This window comes from Anas acuta, chromosome 29 (genome assembly GCF_963932015.1).
Source record: "Anas acuta chromosome 29, bAnaAcu1.1, whole genome shotgun sequence".
In the NCBI taxonomy this organism is placed as follows: Eukaryota; Metazoa; Chordata; class Aves; order Anseriformes; family Anatidae; genus Anas; species Anas acuta.
This window is the reverse complement of record NC_089007.1, coordinates 1,841,610-1,858,714: the sequence shown is the minus strand read 5'-3', so window position 1 is coordinate 1,858,714 and position 17,105 is coordinate 1,841,610. Positions and strand designations below refer to the sequence as shown.

General features: G+C 62.6%; 3 protein-coding genes across 5 annotated transcripts in view; 1 reads left to right on the top strand and 2 right to left on the bottom strand.

Moving 5' to 3' along the window:
• Positions 1-847: 847 nt before the first annotated feature.
• Positions 848-3,474, bottom strand: LOC137846005 (inhibin beta E chain-like). The gene is made up of 2 exons (XM_068663576.1): positions 3,099-3,474; positions 848-2,381 (listed from the first exon to the last, which is right to left on the bottom strand). Exons 1-2 carry the CDS (start codon positions 3,385-3,387, stop codon positions 1,621-1,623), a joined length of 1,050 nt encoding a protein of 349 aa, XP_068519677.1. The 5' UTR covers positions 3,388-3,474; the 3' UTR covers positions 848-1,620.
• Positions 3,475-10,058: 6,584 nt separating this feature from the next.
• LOC137846004 (inhibin beta C chain-like) lies at positions 10,059-13,430 on the bottom strand. The gene is made up of 2 exons (XM_068663575.1): positions 12,821-13,430; positions 10,059-11,406 (listed from the first exon to the last, which is right to left on the bottom strand). The coding sequence occupies exons 1-2, from the start codon at positions 13,164-13,166 to the stop codon at positions 10,664-10,666; spliced, it is 1,089 nt and encodes a 362-aa protein (XP_068519676.1). The 5' UTR covers positions 13,167-13,430; the 3' UTR covers positions 10,059-10,663.
• A 953-nt stretch (positions 13,431-14,383) lies between these two features.
• R3HDM2 (R3H domain containing 2) overlaps positions 14,384-17,105 on the top strand; it is a 52,280-nt gene continuing 49,558 nt past the window's right edge. For 2 of the 3 annotated variants that reach the window (XM_068663527.1, XM_068663529.1), the window contains exon 1: positions 14,384-14,553. The gene's annotated coding sequence lies outside the window, so the exon portion shown is untranslated. Of the gene's footprint in view, positions 14,554-14,605; positions 14,865-17,105 lie in introns of those variants that run through there. The other variant, XM_068663531.1, reaches the window with a different exon arrangement.

Genomic DNA, 17,105 nt, shown 5'->3' with positions numbered 1-17,105 from the left:
CAAGGACCCAGGCTAGCCATGTGAGATCCTGGGGGGATGAGCAGGGGGCGCTGCCTTCCACTCCAGGAGCCCCCCCATCCCAAATTGCACAGGAGACCTCCCATCAGCCAGCAGCTTGTGCATCACCAGCCCCTGTGAGTGGGTGCTATGGGTTGAGAGCAGGGTCACTGGCTAGCATTTAGGGTGGCTACGAGAGGGGAACTGGGCTGGGTGCAATTGCAGGGGGTCAGTGAGAGGTGATTATGGTGGGGGTTTCTGGTATTTGCAGTGGGGGTCACAGGATTTTTGGGGGGAGGCTGTGGCTTGCCATCTGAGGTCATCCTCCAGAGCAGAGCTCCCAGAGCTGTGCTATGTTGAGCTCCTCTCAGGTTTGATCTGGGTGGAAAACAGCATTTTTGGGGGGGGTATGGCCCCTCAACTCTACCTACTCTGCTGGGAAATTGTTCCTCTGATGCTCGTGCTACAGGCCACCCTCCTTTAGTCCCCACAGTGAGATGCTAAATGGTTCCCAGCCCCTGCCCTGCTCCTGGGTCCCCCTGCCACAGGCACTCATGGGGGAAGAGCCCCCTGCACAGCCCTGCTCACAGTCTGTGTCCAACACCCCACAGCACTCCAGGAGCCCCAGAAGCAACAAAGGCCCCCTTGCCTCCCAACACAGTGATGCTGCCCCCAGTTGCAGCATTTTACAGCCCATGCACTGCTCCAGCACCCCCAGCACCCAACATGCTCCCAGCCAGAGCCAGAGCAGGGCTGAGCAAGCCCAGGGCCAGGGGTTGGACCTTCTGGCCAAATAGGACCGTTTCCCTCACCCTGGTGGTGCCAGGAGAAAGCAGTCAGAGCCTGGACATTGTGTTTCCACCCATTTATTTGGGAAAGCTGCACCAAAGTATTGAAATAAATTAAAAGCACAGAGCACGTGGGTGCATTGCATACATGAGCACCAGGAAGACAAAGGCAGAGTAGGATCTTCAATAGAGATGTGGGTAGACAGGACAGAGCACCAGGGAGTCCCAATTGCTGCAGAAACCTCTATGATAAAGTAGTATTAGCTGCAAAACTAGAGGTACAAAAAAAAAAAAAAAAAAATCTGCACCCTTAATACAGCCTTAAAGGCAAAGTCTGACTCAGACCTCCCTGTAAGGAGGCACAGGGCTGGAAGAAACCTGAGTGGTGGGGTGGGCAGCAGGGAAGAAAAGTTCAAAGCCCAGGGGAATGAGGGGGGAAGTGCATGGGACCCGGCCAGGAAGCAAGGCCATCCTTCACAGCTTCACATCCTCCTGGGAGCAGAGGACTGCATCTTTCCGTTGTGGTTTCGGGGTCCTTCACAAAGCCATACCCTTCATCCTCCGCTTTCCGGCCTCTTAATTGTGCCTCACTCCCCTGTCCCCAACAATAGCACAGATTTGATGCGAGATTTGCTATAGTGGGGGAAAAAAAAGCAGGACTGCCTCCTGCCCCCCCAAGTTTCTCTGCTTTGAGGGAACAGACCCATTCCCCATCCCACACCATGCTCCCGATTGCGCAGCAGTCAGCCTGCAGCCCGAGGGAGCTTCTCCCCACGCAGTCCCCACCAGAAAGACAGTCCTGGAGGAGGGGGAACCCAGAAGTGCTCCCCTAGCCCTAGCTACAGCCACAGGCATCAACAATCATGTCAGGAATGTCAGTCTTGACAATGTTGCTGTTGCGATCAAAGTAGAGGACAGAGAGAGGCCGGCGTCGCGTGGGCACGCAGCAGGAGTGCCCCGATGCCTGGATGTTGTTGGCTTTGACGAGGTTGAAGACGGCCGTATGGAAGGAAGATGCCATCCCAGGGCTGCCTGCCACGTGCAGAGGGCACTGACCCACACAGTAGTTTATCTGGTAGCCCTCAGGCTTAATGATCCAGTCGTTCCAACCAATGTCGCGGAAATCCACGTAGTAGTCTTTGCGGCAGCAGAGGTTGGAATTCTGGCTGCAGCGGAGGCTGCGCTTGGCCACCCGGTGTCCCGGCTCCCGCACCTTTGCCTCGGCCACCAAGAAGGGCTGGTGGGAATGGGTGGCATTGACTACGGCCACCACATCACCCCTGTCCCCACGGCTTTCCACTTCCAGCCGCAGGGTCCTGCGTTCTCCCCTAAAAAAACTCCGCAGGGCAGGCATGAGGGAGAAGGTGCGCCAGCCGCTGCCTTTGGCGCTCAGTCGACGCTCGCTCAGCAACACGCGATCTCCCCCCACCGTGTCACCATCCCCACCAGCCAGGAAGATGCTCAGGGTAAGGTTGGCTACCAAATCTCGGGGAACTTGCAGGTAGAGCCAAAGCTGAGCTTGCAGGATGTGAACGTCCTGGTCTTGCGTGTGAGTGAACTGGAACTGCAGCCCCATGCCAGAGGGAGACGTGGGCTCTGAAGGGAGAGAGGAGAGAGAAGGTGAATGCTGAAGGAGGATGCTGGGGCAGGTGAGGCTGCAGCAGTATCATTAGGGCTGATCTTCTGGCTTCTTTTTGGGGAATACCTATAAAACTCCTTCCCTCCACACAGGGGCTGTCCCTCCCTTCCCTGGGGATGCTGCGTGGAAAGGCTGCACATGTGTGTGTGCAAGGAGGGACTGTCCCACCCTGCCTGGCAGAAAGGACACAGAAGGAGGCAACAGGGACCTGCTCTCACCTGGCCCTTCGTTTGCCACATAGGGCCAGGCTGGAGGGTCCCTGCAGCCCCCCCAGTCCCCCTACCTGGGCACCCTGGGCTGCCCCTGGTCGTCAGAAAGGGACCTGAGCAGCCAACGCATCACCAGCAGCTCCGGGAGCCCTCCGGCACACAGCAGGTGCCCGAAGGAACAATCCCCTTCCCATCGGCTCTGGGACCCCCATCTCGCCGCAAGTGTGTGGCCAGCAGCGGCTCCGCAGCCCCCCGAGGGTCGCAGGCTGCGAACCCTCCCGGGGCTCCCCCGGACAGGGACCAGCCCCAGGGCTGGGGACTCCGTGCCCCGGGGGGGGTTGCGCCGACCCGGGGACCTCCCGCGGGCCGCCACCGGGCGCAGCCCAGCCGGGATGCCTGCTCCTCGGTGGTTGGGCTGAACCCCCCGGGGATCGCTACGGTTCCCCGGAGAGCTCTGGCACCCACCTGGCTCGGCGAAGCTGATGATCTCGTAGCCCCGCTCCTCGGCGTCGGGGCCCCGGCGAGCACCGGCCGCTTGCAGGCGCCGCACGGCGCGGGCAACGGCGGCTCGGGGCACGGCGTGGGAGAGCCTCGGCCGTTCCCGGAGCCGCAGCTTCTCCAGGAGCTGCCGCTTGGCCGCCTCCTCCAGCAGCCGCCGCTCCGCACCGGCACCGCACGACGGGCACCGGGGCTCCGCCGCCGCGCACAGCACCGCCGCCAGCAGCAGCCACGGACCCGCGCCCCGCGTCGCCATCGGCACCGATGGGACCGGGACCGGGACCGGGATGGGACGGGACGGGACCACGAGTGGTGCGGAGCCGCCCGCCCGCTTTGGGCACCTGCAGCCGGGGGCGGGCCCGGTGTCCCCCCGCCATTGGCCGGCTCACCTGCCCGTCCCGTCGGGCTGTGGCCGGGGCGGGGGATTACCGGGATTAGCCCCCCCCCCGCGGAAGGGGTAAGGGGGGGGGACGATGCCTTGTGGTGCAAGGGAAGGGGCTTCGAGAGCACCGGGACGCCCCCGTCCCGTCCCGTCCCGTCCCGTCCCGTCGAGAGGGGTCCCCGGGTCGGCCTCGGGGCTCCCGGGGGGGCGGCTCCAGCCCCCGACCCACGGAGGGCACCGCGGGGGCCAGACACGAGCGGCTGCATGCAGGGGGGGGTGTGCACGGGGGTCTTGAGTGTGCACATGGGGGTTGCACACCCTGTAGGAACTTGGGGTCTGCACGCCTGCAGCTCACCCTACTGTCTGCCCGGGGTGCCAAGGGATCCGGCCAGCCCCCCCCCCCCCCCCCACCAGGGGTCCAGGGTGCTGAGCTCCTCTGCATGGCCCAAAATCTGCAAGTGAGGGCTGGGGTGAATCCTGCCCAGGTGGAGGAGTGGTGTTTCTGCAGGACTGATCCCAGCGCCACCTGCCTGCTCCCAGAGCCCACAGACCTGTCCCCACGCCCTGGGCATTGTTCCCCACACACCCTGCAGCCCCCCCAGCAGGGCCAGGGTGGTTCATTGCTGACCAAGCACCCTGCAGGGTGCCCAGAACAACTCCTGCAGCTCCTGGGCACTGCTCACATCTCTGGGCTTTTGCATCCTCACCATGTCGTGAGGATGCAAAAGCCCAGGGGGGTCGGGGTCGGGGGGGTCTCAGCCTTTTCACAGAATGCCTGAGGTTGGAAGGGACCTCTGAAGATCATCTAGTCTACTGCAAGACACAACCCCTTCTTTTCTTCAGACTCACCCCAGGACAGAGTGGGCAGAGCCAGCCGCAGGGCAGGGCAGGTGCATGATGTGCACCCCCCCTCCCCACAAATCTAAATGGATGTCTGCATGTACTGCAGCTAAACGAGGTGGCAGAGAGTGTCACAGCAACTTGACAGTGGTCTTCAGATTCCCAGCCCCAGGTGCTGTGCTCAGAGCAGGGCGCACAGCCTGAGTGCAGGGCACAGTCTTGTAGAAACCACTCAAAACTGGTTCAAGGTGAGATGTTGCGGGGGCAGCAAGAGAGCTCAGCACCCTTCTGCCAGAGCAGGGAACCCACAGGGTGCACTGGGAACCTGAAACCCAGCCAGGCCTTCAGCCATGTCCTGCACCCACTGTGCCATGCAGCACTGACTCCAAGGTCTTGACCACACAGAGCCCCTGCCTCTGGCCAAGCACAGAGGTGACGTGTAAACAGAGTGGGCTGTCTGGGAAAAAGCACCCACCGGAGATGATGCAACCACAGTGCAAGGGGCAAAGTTCTCAGCTGGCTGAGCCTGCTGGCAGCTCCCAGAATAGCCCAGGAATGTCAACAAGGAGGAAAGAGTGGGCACAGCGTGGCCTGGGAGCACGGCTCCCACAGGGGCTGTGAGCCATGGCCACAGGCAGCAGGCAGCCAGCACTGCCTGGGTACCAGAAGGGCTGTGTGTGTGCTGCTTCCATCCAGGCTCTGACACGGGTGCAATGGTGAAGCACAGATACATGTGATGCTGTCACTCCTGCTTGCACACAAAGCACACACCAGCAAGTTCCCCTGTCTGCACACATGCATATGCCCACAACCATGCCTGCTTTGTTGCACGCACTCGCTTACACAGGTTGCTCTGCAGTACACAACCAGCTGCATGCTGCCTTGCACACATGCGCTCAGTCTGCCTCCCACATGCTAGGGCGCACGCTCAGTTCATGGACATGCTCTCACGTGCTCCTCGTGTACCTTGCTGGAAGTGGAGCATTTCCTTTGGGGCTGTCAGGACAGGTTTAATTCCCTGCAGGGTCGGGCTGCTGCTGCCTTCAGCTCATGGTGGGATCTGGGTCCCTGTGGCTGACAGTCCCCACATGCAGACATCCCCACTGTCCCACTGGCAGACGCTGGCTCAGGTACTAGGCAGGTGGCCACAGACCAGGGGATCATTGAAGCCTCTGTGTCACCACCACCTTCCAGCCACCACACCACTTCTTCACACACACAGGAAAGGGAAACCGAGGCACAATGCCTTCCTGAATTCCTCCTTCCCTGCCAGATCCACAGAGCCACAGTCAGGGCTGTGGCACAGCATGGAACAGGGGAGGCAAAGAGTTGGGCAAAGAGAGTGAATTGCTTTCTAACCCACCTTCCTTTCCATGCTGAGGAGCAAGATGTCCCCAAAGGGATGAACCCCTTCGAACCTACTAGGATCCTGCAGGACTAGCCGACACCATGCAGCTGCCGCCATAAGCACCCATTTCCCTCTAGTTTAGCAAGAGCATCCAATCTGCCCCGATCCCTCGCACTGCAGCCACGTGCCCCCTCCCACACTCTGCACGGCCAGATCTAGGCCAGGGGTCAGCACAGAGCTGTGAGCGGTTCTTGCACCCATTGCGTAAGTGTGTTGTTGATTAAGCAGTTCCCAGAAAGCAAAGACAAGGGACCAGCCTGACCAAAATACCTGCCCAGGTCCCCCCGGGCCCAGCACTCGCTGCACACATGGCTTCTGGGCCTCTGACCTCGTGTCCGGTGGGGCAAGGGTGGCACCTGCCAACCTGACCTACAGGTGCCAAATGGTTGCGGTGAGCAGGGACACCCCAGGAGCTCACGCTCAGGTGCCTGATCATGGCTCCTGCGGTTGTGCCTGTTTCTGCACAGCTCTGCCCACTGATCCCAGCCGAGGAATTGCCAAATCGAGCCAGGATCGTGGGTCTGGGACCGTGGCTCCATCACGGAGAAGCTTTCTCCCCACAGGCTGCAAGTCAGCGCCCAGGCTGGGGGCTCGGGGCAGCACCAGCAGGGCTGGTGGCTCAAGGCATCGCAGCGAGTCTTGAAAGGGGTTCCCAAGGCATCTGCTGGAACAGGGCGGGGGGACAGCCTCAACTTGCGCCAAGGGAGGTTTAGGTTAGGAATTAGGAGACATTTCTTCTCAGAAAGAGCAGTCGCGCTTTGGAACAGGCTGCCCGGGGAGGTGGTGGTGTCACCATCCCTGGGAGTGTTTAATGAAAAGTTGGAGCCGGTGCTTGGGGACATGGTTAGTGGGTGGTATCGGTGGTAGGGGGACAGTTGGACCAGATGATCTGGGAGGCCTTTTCCAACCTTAATGACCTTAATGATTGTATGGCAGTGCCCCGGGCTTGAGGGCCTGCACCAGACTGGCACCTCGGGGCTGCGGCCCTGCCAGCGGGGCCGGGAAGAGCCGGGCCCAGCAACACCAGGGCCCGGGGCCGGGGGTCGGCGGCCCCCGTTCCCTCACTGCCGGGTCCCCCCCGGGCCGAGGGGCGAGCGGGAGGGACCGGACCCGGACCCCCGGTAGCGGCTTCGCCTCTCGCGGCCCGCGGGCGCCTCCCGGCGGCGGCCGGGGTCCGATCGCTGGGGAAGGGGCTCCGGGGGGCTCCCGGGGGCTCGGCGCGGGCCCCAACAGCACCCGAGAGGCCCCGGCGAGGCTCGAGGCTCCCCCGGTGCCTCCGAGCCAGCGCCGCGGGCTGGCAAGTGCCCGTGTGAGACGGCAAATTAAAGATTAAACCTTTTCAAGGCAACGCCGGAGGCTTTCAGGAATTCCCACCCCTCCCCTGCCAGCCGGGCGCTGCCAAGAGACACCCAGCTGGCGTGGCGCGCCCGGCCCTTTGCTTCAGGGTCTGTTGATACTGGCAAAGGCTCCTTGCAGGAGCCACCGGCCGCAGCCACGCATCCCCTCAGCAGAGCGGAGACCCGGGGGGGGGGACAGCAGCTCTGCACAGGGCTTGGCACAGCCCAAGGGCACAGCGCCCGTGCTGGGTTGAAGCCGGCTGCACGGCCTTTCCGATGCTGGGCCAGCCTTGGGGGGGCTGCAGGGAAGGGGCTCCTGCTGGGTTTGTGCCCCCAGGAAGCAGCAGGACGGGCACAGCAGTGCCTCGAGGCACCTGGGCTTTGCCTGCTGAAGATACCTCCTCCAGAGACCGGGGAGCCCTGGCAGGAGCTCAGTGTCAGAGCATGGGGCGAGGGGCCCCGGTGTGAGCGTCCCCCTCGTGCCCCTCGTCTCTCCTAGCAGCCTGGGAAGCTGCCCCCTGCTGCGCTTGGGGTTTCTGTTCTGCTCCCTGCCTGGACGCTACTCTGCGACCATGCTCACACCAAGGTTTCTTTCGCAGAGGAGGAATAGACTTGCAAAATGTCGGGGCTGTGGTGAGGCCCAGTCAGTGCTGCCAGGACCACCGGCCTCAGGGGTGGGTGGGGGGATCCTCGTGTACACTGGGGCCTAGCTGCAGAGAGAGACAGGGATGGGGACTTCTGTCCTCTGCCACCCCCCAGCTGCTGGGAGAGCTCACCCCATGGTGCTGCCACTGGGGGATCCCCCAGCCTTGGTCACCCTCAAATCGGGACCGGGCTGTGGGCTGCACCTGGGCATCCTGTGTGCCCAGAGAGGGGGGCAGCCTGCATGCGTGGAAAGGAGAGCATGGGGTGCAGGCCCCAAGCCCTGCTCAGCTGGGGAATCTCCGACTAGAAGAGGTTGGGGAAAATGCGGTCAGGTGGCTGGCAAACCCCTAGGACAATGCATTCTGCCCTGGGCTCAAACTGTCAGGGGCAGGGAAGGGCCTTGGGGGCCAGGGACCCTCTCAGGGGAGCTGCCAGGGGTTACCCAGGCCCCCCCCAACCAGCAGAACCCCACTGTCACCATGGGGCACCACACCCCAGCAGCAGGAGTTGGCACGGGGACAACTTTTGGAGCCAGGGGGTAGGCAGCAGTCCCACAGGGCTGGCAGGCAGACCCCACCGTGTGTCCTGCCGTGTCCAAAGCACACGTGCAGCCCAGCAAAGGGCAGAGCTGGGGAACAGGAGCTGAGCTGGAGAGGGGGCTACTACATGGCAATGCATGCCAGCCCTCTCTGCTCTGAGCCCCATGGGGAGTATGCTGCTGGGTCAAGGAGGGGAACCAAGGGCACCCCAATCCCACAAGAGGCTCGTGGTACCTCAGAGCTTGGCCGAGGGTCTTTGGCTCATGCATCTCTGAGCCCAGGCAGCTGCAGGGCCACAGGGCTGCAGCCAACATCTCCTCCTGCCCTGCAGCTCAGCCCCTTTCTGCCCCAGCTTGCTGCAGCCTGGAGAGCTCAGCACTGGCCCCAGGAAAGCTGTTTGTTAAATAAATACAGGCAGTGAAAAGAGGCATTGAAAAAGGAGGGAAAAAAAAATCAGAAAACAAAAAAACAAACATCAAATCCTCTTTGGGTTTGCGCAACTGGCCTTGGGTCCCAGACAGTATTGATCCCCGAGTCTTCCACCCTGCCCGTGCGGCAGCTGGGTCAGCAAGAACCCTTCAGGGCTGAACCCCGGAGACTCTGGGGCCTGAGAACCCTGCCCTCAGCACCGTGCTCCTGCGACCTGATGGGGAGATGCGGGTCCCTGCCCCAGCAGCTCAGTGAGAGGACGTGAGTCCCACAGGCAAGCACCGTTTCCTGCTCGTGTGTGTTCCATCTCTGCTTGCAGCACCACAGGTGCTCTCCAACAGCCTGCAGCCCAACTCTGGCTCCAGACAGGGCCACTCACAGCCCTGACCACCTCAGCCTGGTCTCCCCTCCCTCCACTGCTCCTCTTCCCCCTTGGTTCGGTTGTCTCCAGCTGCTGGGGTGGTGGGGTCCGTGCCTGCATGGCTGATCACAGGGCTGCGGTGGCTCTGCTCTGTCCCAGCTGGCTGCGCACACCTCCCCGGGGTCTGCCCCCACGAGCTGCCCTCTCCCACCACAGCACCCTCTCCCTGTCCTCTCGGCCCTCGCACATGGGGGACACGTGTGGAGCAGTGGAGAAACCCGAACGCAAGATTACGTAACGGGGCCAATGTGTCAAAGCCGCCCTTTGCCCCCGGCTCTCACGGCACCAACGTGTCCCACGGCGCTGCCAGCCAGGTTGGCACGGGGCAGGGCGGGCAGCCACGAGGCCAGAGGCCAGAGATGTGCCAAGAGGCTGCTCCCAGGATGGGAACTGGTGTGGGGCTGCAGGCAAGGCTGGGCTTCATGGGCATCATGGCTCTGGCCATCTCCATGCACTTTAAGAGAGAAGTGTTGCTCCGTTTCATCCTGAATTGGGACAATAATGGCCAAATGCAGATGGTTTTGGCGGAATGGGACATTCGGCCAAATGGTGCCTTCCCTGGTGGGAATCACAAACACCCCATAGCTGGGGTCCCACCCCATGCTCTGGATCTGGTTGAGATAGGACAGGGATTCTGCACCCCCCAGGAAAGGCAGCCAAGGGAGCCTGAGAGCTGTGGGGGCTGGCACGATTACAGCCTCTGGGCATGGCGAGTCCCAGCAGCAGGTGCCCAGCCCCATTGCCTGGTTTTTATGGCCGGGCAGGTGTTCAGAAGGGGACTGTGCATGGCAGCATGGGTCGGTTTTGTGCCATCGTGGGTCTGTCTGCACTAGGGCATATCCATCACCTTGCAGCCTGGGGGCAGAGGGAAGATGAGCTGGCTGATGGCAGGGCACAGGGACGTGCACCCACGGACATGCACACGCTATGGCTGGGAGTCATTTATTGACACTTTCCTCCCAATAGCACCAGTTCCCCCTCCCTCACCCCTAACGACCTCACGTTCAGCTGCTGCGTGGGGCTCTGCAGCATCTCTCTCCTCTCTCTCCTCGCCGGCTCCCAGCTTATTCTCAGCTCCTCAGCTCCCCCAGTAGCAGGAGGTGGCCTGGCTGATGCCCATGACCAGAGGACCGCACGTTCAAGTTGCAGCACCACAACATGGCCTGGGTTGGGGGAGCAGCGGTGGGGAGGCTGGGCTGCCCTGAGCCACCCCAGATCAGGGTGCTCGGCAAGGGAGTTGGGCAGGAAGGTCTGGATTCCAGCAGGAGCAGGGCTGAGAGGCCATGGCACAGGGGTTGAGAGGAATCCATGGGCAGATCTGAAAGGGGAAAGAGGTGTGCAGGAGGCCAGGGCAGAGAGGACTTGCAGATTCAGCACCGCCCTGATGCTTCAGCCTCGGGAGGAGAAAATGCCTTGGCAGGGCTCACGCCTGGCAGCAGCTCTCCAGCTCTTGCGCTGCCAAGGAGGAGCTGGGAGGAGGAGGAGTCCCGCACAGCACCCATCTTGCCCCCAGGCCTCCTCCGGTGGCAGGTTAGGTACAGCCGCAGGCATCAACGATCATGTCGGGGATGTCGGTCTTGACGATGTTGCTGTCCCGGTCATAATAGAGCAGAGAGAGGGGGCGACGCTGTGTGGGCACGCAGCAGGAGTCCACGGCTGCATCCGCGTTGTTGGCTTTGATGAGGTTGAGGACAGCTGTGTGGAAGGAGGCAGCAAGGCCAGGGATCCCAGCCATGTGCAAGGGGCAGAGCCCTGCGCAGTAGTTCATGTGATATCCCTCTGGCTGGATGATCCAGTCCTCCCAGCCGATCTCCTTGAAGTCCACGAAGAATTCCTTGCGGCAGCACATCCGCGAGTCCCCGCTGCAGTCAATGCCGCGCCGCTGGACCCGATGGGGCGTCCTGTCCCGGGCCTGGGCTGCCACAAACGGCCAGTGGGAATCGCTGTGGCCAGCCAGAAGGGGAGGCCCGGAGTCCTCAGCCATTTCCAGCTCCACCGTCAGCCTCCTGCTCCCTTGGCTGAAGAGGCTCTGGACAGCTTGGCCCACATCCAGCGTGGCCCAGCCAGCCCTCTGCACCTCCAGCAACGTCTTGCTGACCACGGTCATGTTCAGCCCCGTCAGGTCTGGCTGCAAAAGCTTCACCGTGACCTGGTGCGTCCCAGGGCCAGGGGATGCCCAGAACAGGTAGAGGTTGGCTTGCAGGATCTCGGTGCCCTCACCCAGCTCCTGGGCGAAGTGGAAATGCAGGAGGGTTCTGCGGGAAGTGGAGGACCCTGCGCACAGGACCAAAAGCAGAGTCAGGAGGTGGCGGGGAGGAGGGTCTCCCAGCCCGGGAGCACCAAAGCAGAGCAGATGGGAAGCACGTCTAAACCAGGGAGTGGGAAGCAGGACACGGGGGGTGTCAAGGGGCCCCCCCTTTCCAGCACTGCTCTGCTTCTCCTTCTGCCGCTGCTCTGAAGCAGCAGCACCTGGGCCTGGTGCTTAATGCAGCAACCTGGCCTGGCTCCACCTTCTCTGCCCCGAAATCCCCCTTGTCAGGGAAGCTGCTGAGAATTTTGGAGGTTATCTGGCTGTGTAAACCAGCCCTGGATTTAAGGCGGTCACACCAACTCGCACCGCCGGCACCACCTCTACTTTCCATGGCTGGAACCACCGCCTGCTCCTGCACGTCCCACTCAGCAGCAGCAGCATTTTGGGGTTGCGAAGCTTCCTCACCAAGGAGGGGGAGCGACGAATGCCCTCCTCTGCGGTGTGGCACAGCACAGCAGGGCAAGAGGTTGGACCCGTGGCTCACACCTGCTCCTTCGTTTCCAGGAGCTGGGAGACATCTCCACATTGCCCTCATGTGCAGGAACACCATGTGCCATGGAGGAGCGTTGTTCCCAGAGGTATTCAAGGACAAAGCAAGCCCCCGATATCCCACAGCAGCCATGCAAAACACACAAAGGGTGCGTGTTCCCCCCAGCACCTTGCTGAGCAGCAGCTTGGTCTGGGCACTGACAGCTCGGGAGGGTGGTCTGCAGGGTGCGGGGCCTATTCTGCCTCTTTCCAAAGGCTGCATTTGCCTGGGAGTGGGGGCACGGAACCCTGCTTTTTTCCAGGGATGCCCGTAAAGGACCCCTGAGCACGTTTTGTGGAGCTCTCTCTACCCAGGAAGGCCGATTCCGGAGCGCCACGTGGCAGCCCACCACTTCGGTTAGGAAAAACACTGCGGGGAGCAGATGGGCTTTGGAATTGACTCCACGGATGATGAACTTCTGGGGAACCGGGGCCTGAAATCACGCTTTGATTAACCTGGCCACCTGACCCACCCACCTCTAGCACAAGCGGGGAAGGTCCAAGAGAAACGGACAACTTAACGAGACCCCGCAGCCTGTCCTTGCTCCCACCTGTCCCCTTGCCCCCACAAATCACTGAGAGGGGCCCCGGGGTCTCCACGGTGCTTCCCCTCCCCGTGGTGAGGGGTGGCTGCTCGAGGCAAGCTTGGGACATGGGTGCAAAGGTTCTGGCCATGGAGCGTCCCGGTGCCAGCCCCTTCGTGCAGGCGCTCAGTGCCCCTATGCGGGGCTCTCAAGGTACCTGTGCCCAGGAGGAAACCTCTCAGCACCTTCCCCGCATCCCACCATGCCCCCCACCCGTGGGGTCCCATCCCACCACACCCACAGGGTCCGGGGGTTCTGCACACACCTGACTCAGCAAAGCTCAGGATCTCGTAGTGCTGCACGCCCGGCACAGGGGGTGGCTGAGGGACGCTGCCAGCACGGAGCACCCCCGGGGCGCCGGGCGCGTCGGTGCTCTGCACCCGCATCCTGCGCAGGGCGGTCAGCAGAGCCCCCCGGGACGTGGGCTGGGTGATGTTGGGCCTGTCCGGCAAGCGGAGCTTGGAGAGGATGCTCTGCTTCGCCAGCGCGATGAGGATGTCCCGCTGTGTGGCGGGGGCCAGGGCCGCCAGCCCGCAGGCCGGGCACCACACTCCCTTGGCGGCTGCCACCCTCAGAAGGCTCAGGAGCAGGAAAGCCACCGCGGCCGTCATCCCCGGTGCCGGCAGCTGACAATTCGGGGGTCCCAACGCACCAGGTTCCTCGAACCGTCCCGATAAACCCGAGTCAAAGTGGGACGGCGGAGCTGGTGCCGGGAGAGCGGCGGTAGGGGCAGTGGTGCTGGAGCCGGCAGGAAGGGTTTGTTTTCCCGATGTGACCACAAATATTGGCTGATCCCGGGCGAGATAAACGCCCCTCTGATCCCACAGGAGCCTTTCCTGGGCACGGGGCAGCCGCGGGTGCTGCTGATCCCCGGGGTTAAGGTGGACCCGAGCAGTGGGGGCTCGCCCATGCACCCGGGGCGCCAGCGCCCGCTCGGAGCTGGGGTTTGGGGCTGGGAATGGGGGGCACCATTCACACCCTGGGGGACTGCTGGGGGGGTCCCCAAGTGAGTGGGGGTCTCCACGTGTGCTGAGGGGAGATGGGGGGGTCCTCGTGGTGTGGGGCTGCTGGGCAGCTGGGGGGGGGGGGGGGCGTCTCTGGGCAAACAGGGGGGGGCCCTCGCTAGGCAGCGGGGGGGTGCTCATGGAATCTGGGGGAGATCCTGGGCAGCCAGGGGGCATCCCTGGATGGGGGGGGGGGTGGCTCAGGGCAGATGTGGGGGGGCTCGAGGGCAGCTGGGGGGGGTCTGGGCAGCCGGGGGGGGGTCGTGGGCAGCCGGGGGGGGACCCTGAGCAATGGGGGGGGCTCCTGGGAAGCCGGGGGGAGCCCTCGCTGGGCAGCCAGGGGGGGCTGTGGGCAGAGGAGGGGGACTCCTGGGCAGCTGAAGGGGGGGTCCTGGGCAGCCGGGGGGGCTCTGGGCAGCGCGGAGACCCCCGGGTACACCGGGGGGGGGGGGGGGGGATGGGGGGGGTCTGCCCTCGCGTGGGGCCCGCCCCCAGCCCGGAGTGGGGCGGGGCCTCCGGGCGTGAGGGGGCGGAGCCCGGCAGCGCAGCCCCGCCCCCCGCGCTCAGAGCCCCGCCCCCTCCTCCTCTGGGGCCCCGCCCCCTTCGGGCCTCCCCCGCACCAGGGGGCGCCTCCAGCCCCCGGTTGCCATGACAACGGCGGGCGCGCCGCGGTGACGCAATACGCACGGAGCGGTGACGCAGCGCGCCGGGGGCCCGCCCCCTTTCCCTTCCCTTCCCTTCCCTGCCCTGCCCCTCCCCTCCCTCCTCCCCTCCCCTCCTCCCGCCCCTCCCCCTCCCTTCCCGTTCCGGTCCCTCCCCGCCTCCCCCGCGCCGCTCTCCCCGCGCCCCCCCTCCCGCTCCGCCGCCCCGCCCGGGCGGCCCGCGCTGGCCCAGGCCCGGCCCCGGGGTGGCGGCGGCGGCGGCGGCGGCAGCAGCCCCGGCCCCGGCCCCGGCCCCGGCCCCGGCCCGGCGGCGCAGGGCCCGGCCCGGCCCGGTGAGTGCGGAGGGGAACGGGGGGGGGGAGGCGGGAGGCCGGGAACGGAACCGGGAGCGAGACCGGGGCAGGGGCTGGGAGCGGAGCGAGGCAGGGAGCGGGGCCGGGACCGACAGCGGCACCGCCACCGGGCTGGGAGCCGTTGGGGCAGCCGGGCCGCTTCCCCGCACGCTGCTCCCCCCCCGGGACCGGCCCGGCCGCGGGTCTCCGGCCTCCGGGGCGAGCCCCGGCCGCGCCCTCCCGGTCCCCGCCACCGGGAGCAGCCGGCGGAGCACCCGGCCCCGCGCCCCGGTGAGGCGGAGCAGCAACAGGTGAGCGGGGCCCGGTGCCGCCATGGGAGCCCCGGGAGCTCGGGGAGGGGACCCGGGCCCGCAGCGGCGGAGCCTTCGCCTCCACACGCGGCCCTGGAACCCCCCCCCCCCCCCCCCACCGCCGCCAGGGCCGGGCCACGGGGAGCTGGGGGGGGGCTCCGGGGGTGCTCGGGGCGGGGGGGGGGTTCTGTGGCCCCCTGTTCTCCGTCAATCCTCGCCGTGCTTTTTGGCTGGGAAGCGCTGGAGCTCGGTGCTTGGGGCCGGGCGCTGCTCTGGCACCGAGGCTCCCAGGTAAGTTGCTGTTGTTCCCGGGGGGGGCCCTTCAGCTGTTTGGAGCTGGCTCTCGGCGGGGTCCCCCCCCCCCCCGAGCTCCTCGTGTGCTGTGGAAATGGTTGTGATGGGGGGGGGGGGGGGGGGGTTGCTACCTCTCTTCTGTCCCCCATTTTGTGAGCGGCTTTTTCATCCCTTTCCTCCCATCCTTTAGTTCCTCACATTCTGTGTTATATCTTCAGCTGATGGCAACCTTTTTCCAGTTATTGTTCTTTCCGGCCTCTCTCTTCTTGTTTTAAGAAGCTGAGCCTGGGTCTACGCTGCTGCACTGGTCTCTGGTTTTATAAGGGGCTTGATAACGTCTCTTTCAGAAGCCCCAGGAGGGGTGCGTGCCTTTCAGAAGAGAATCCAACCTGTGCCAACACCTTGTCGATAGGCAAGGCTCTAGCCAGTTGATGACTGGTTTATTGAGGGAGGTCTGCGAGCCCTAATGGGTTTCTGCTTCACTTTTATTATGGATCGCTCTGTTACTGACCAGCTGTTAGGCTGCGGAGAGTCTGAACTGGCCTGAGCTCAACTGCTTCTGCCCTGCCTGCTCTCTGTATACTTTTCTGTCTTTTGTGAGGCTTCAGTGCTGTCAAAAGAGGTCTGGGGGGGAAAAAAAAACACATTTCTAATCATTTATGCTGATATCTTAAATAGACGTGCCTTAGTAGTAGGGTTTGTAAGGGAATGAGCTCCAGTGTCAGGAACACGGAGCCAGCCTCTGGCAGAAGCTGCTCAAGTGCAGAGCCTCCAACTGTCCAGGATAAGGCTTTATTTTCCCTAGAGCTCAAGGATGCGGCTGGAATTGTGAATAGAAAGAAACCTTGAGTTTATTATTGCTTCTGCTGCTTTTGCAGCCTCTGTTTGTTCAAAGTGATCCATTAGAATCTGAACCACAGCTGAAGAGGATTCAGATGTGACGGGAGCTGGAAACACAAAGCTAGCCTTAATCCTGCACGTGTTGCTGAGTAGATGCAGATTCCTGTCTGTCTTCAGTTTTGGAGTAAAGTCAAAGTTTAAAAAGCGGGAGAAGAGTACTGAAAAGAAGTGTTGGTAAAGGAAGATAACGTGCTTGGGGAGCTGGAAACATTGCCAAGCTTTGGTGTCTGTTTATCACCAAACAAAGGATAGGCTGAAGAATTATATCCTAACGGTAGCAAAAGGGAGGGAAACCCTTTGGCAGAGTTCTGTGGCCGCTGCTTCAATACCTGGGGAATACCAGCAGCAGAGCTGCCCTTACCTGCCAGCTGTGCTGGGGACACTGGCTGGTGTTACAACGAAAATACTTGAGAGGAGAGCAGGACATAGTCCACAGATATCCCGTGCCATTGCCCTGTACAAGAATTATTTTCTTCCATCTGCATGAGGAGCAATGGGAGTGTGTTGCAGGACCTCATCTGCTCGTCAAAAGCAAATGCCTGCCCGTGTACAGATCAAAATGCTCTGTGCCCTTGCTGATTCCAAGTCTCTGTCTCGGTGTTCCTTTTCCCGCTGACAGCATGCAAAGAAATTCCATGTGTGGCTGGTCTCAGTTTGGTTTTCTCTCACTGGTACTTGCTGAGGATCTCACCTCATCTCTTGCTTCGACCTGTTCTCCATCTCCCTTTGAGACCTGGGGGTCTGGTTCCCTGTAGTAGCTTCAGGTAGTTCCGATTCCTTACGCTCCGTTCTTCTGTCCTGTTTGATTCCCGTAGGCTGTTAAGGCTGACTGGCATAACCTCTGTGTCCTTCTCCTTGAATTCAAGCTAGAAATTCTCCATTAAATCGTACCAAGGATACCTGTAGTAATCTTCCTGCCTTACTGAATGACAATTCAGTAGCTTGCAGTTGGCTTGCTGAATTTTTTTCCCCAGCAGATGTTCTCTTAGGGTCTGGCTTCTCCCATCCACAGCTCTTTGTATTTTCAGTGCGCTATTAAACATTTAT

Coding starts and splice junctions, on each gene's coding strand:
- LOC137846005 (XM_068663576.1), bottom strand. CDS start 3,387: ATGGCGACGCGGGGCGCGGGTCCGTGGCTGCTGCTGGCGGCGGTGCTG. Junction 2,382..3,098: donor CATCAGCTTCGCCGAGCCAG/GTGGGTGCCAGA, acceptor CTCTCCCTTCAG/AGCCCACGTCTCCCTCTGGC.
- LOC137846004 (XM_068663575.1), bottom strand. CDS start 13,166: ATGACGGCCGCGGTGGCTTTCCTGCTCCTGAGCCTTCTGAGGGTGGCA. Junction 11,407..12,820: donor CCTGAGCTTTGCTGAGTCAG/GTGTGTGCAGAA, acceptor TCCTGTGCGCAG/GGTCCTCCACTTCCCGCAGA.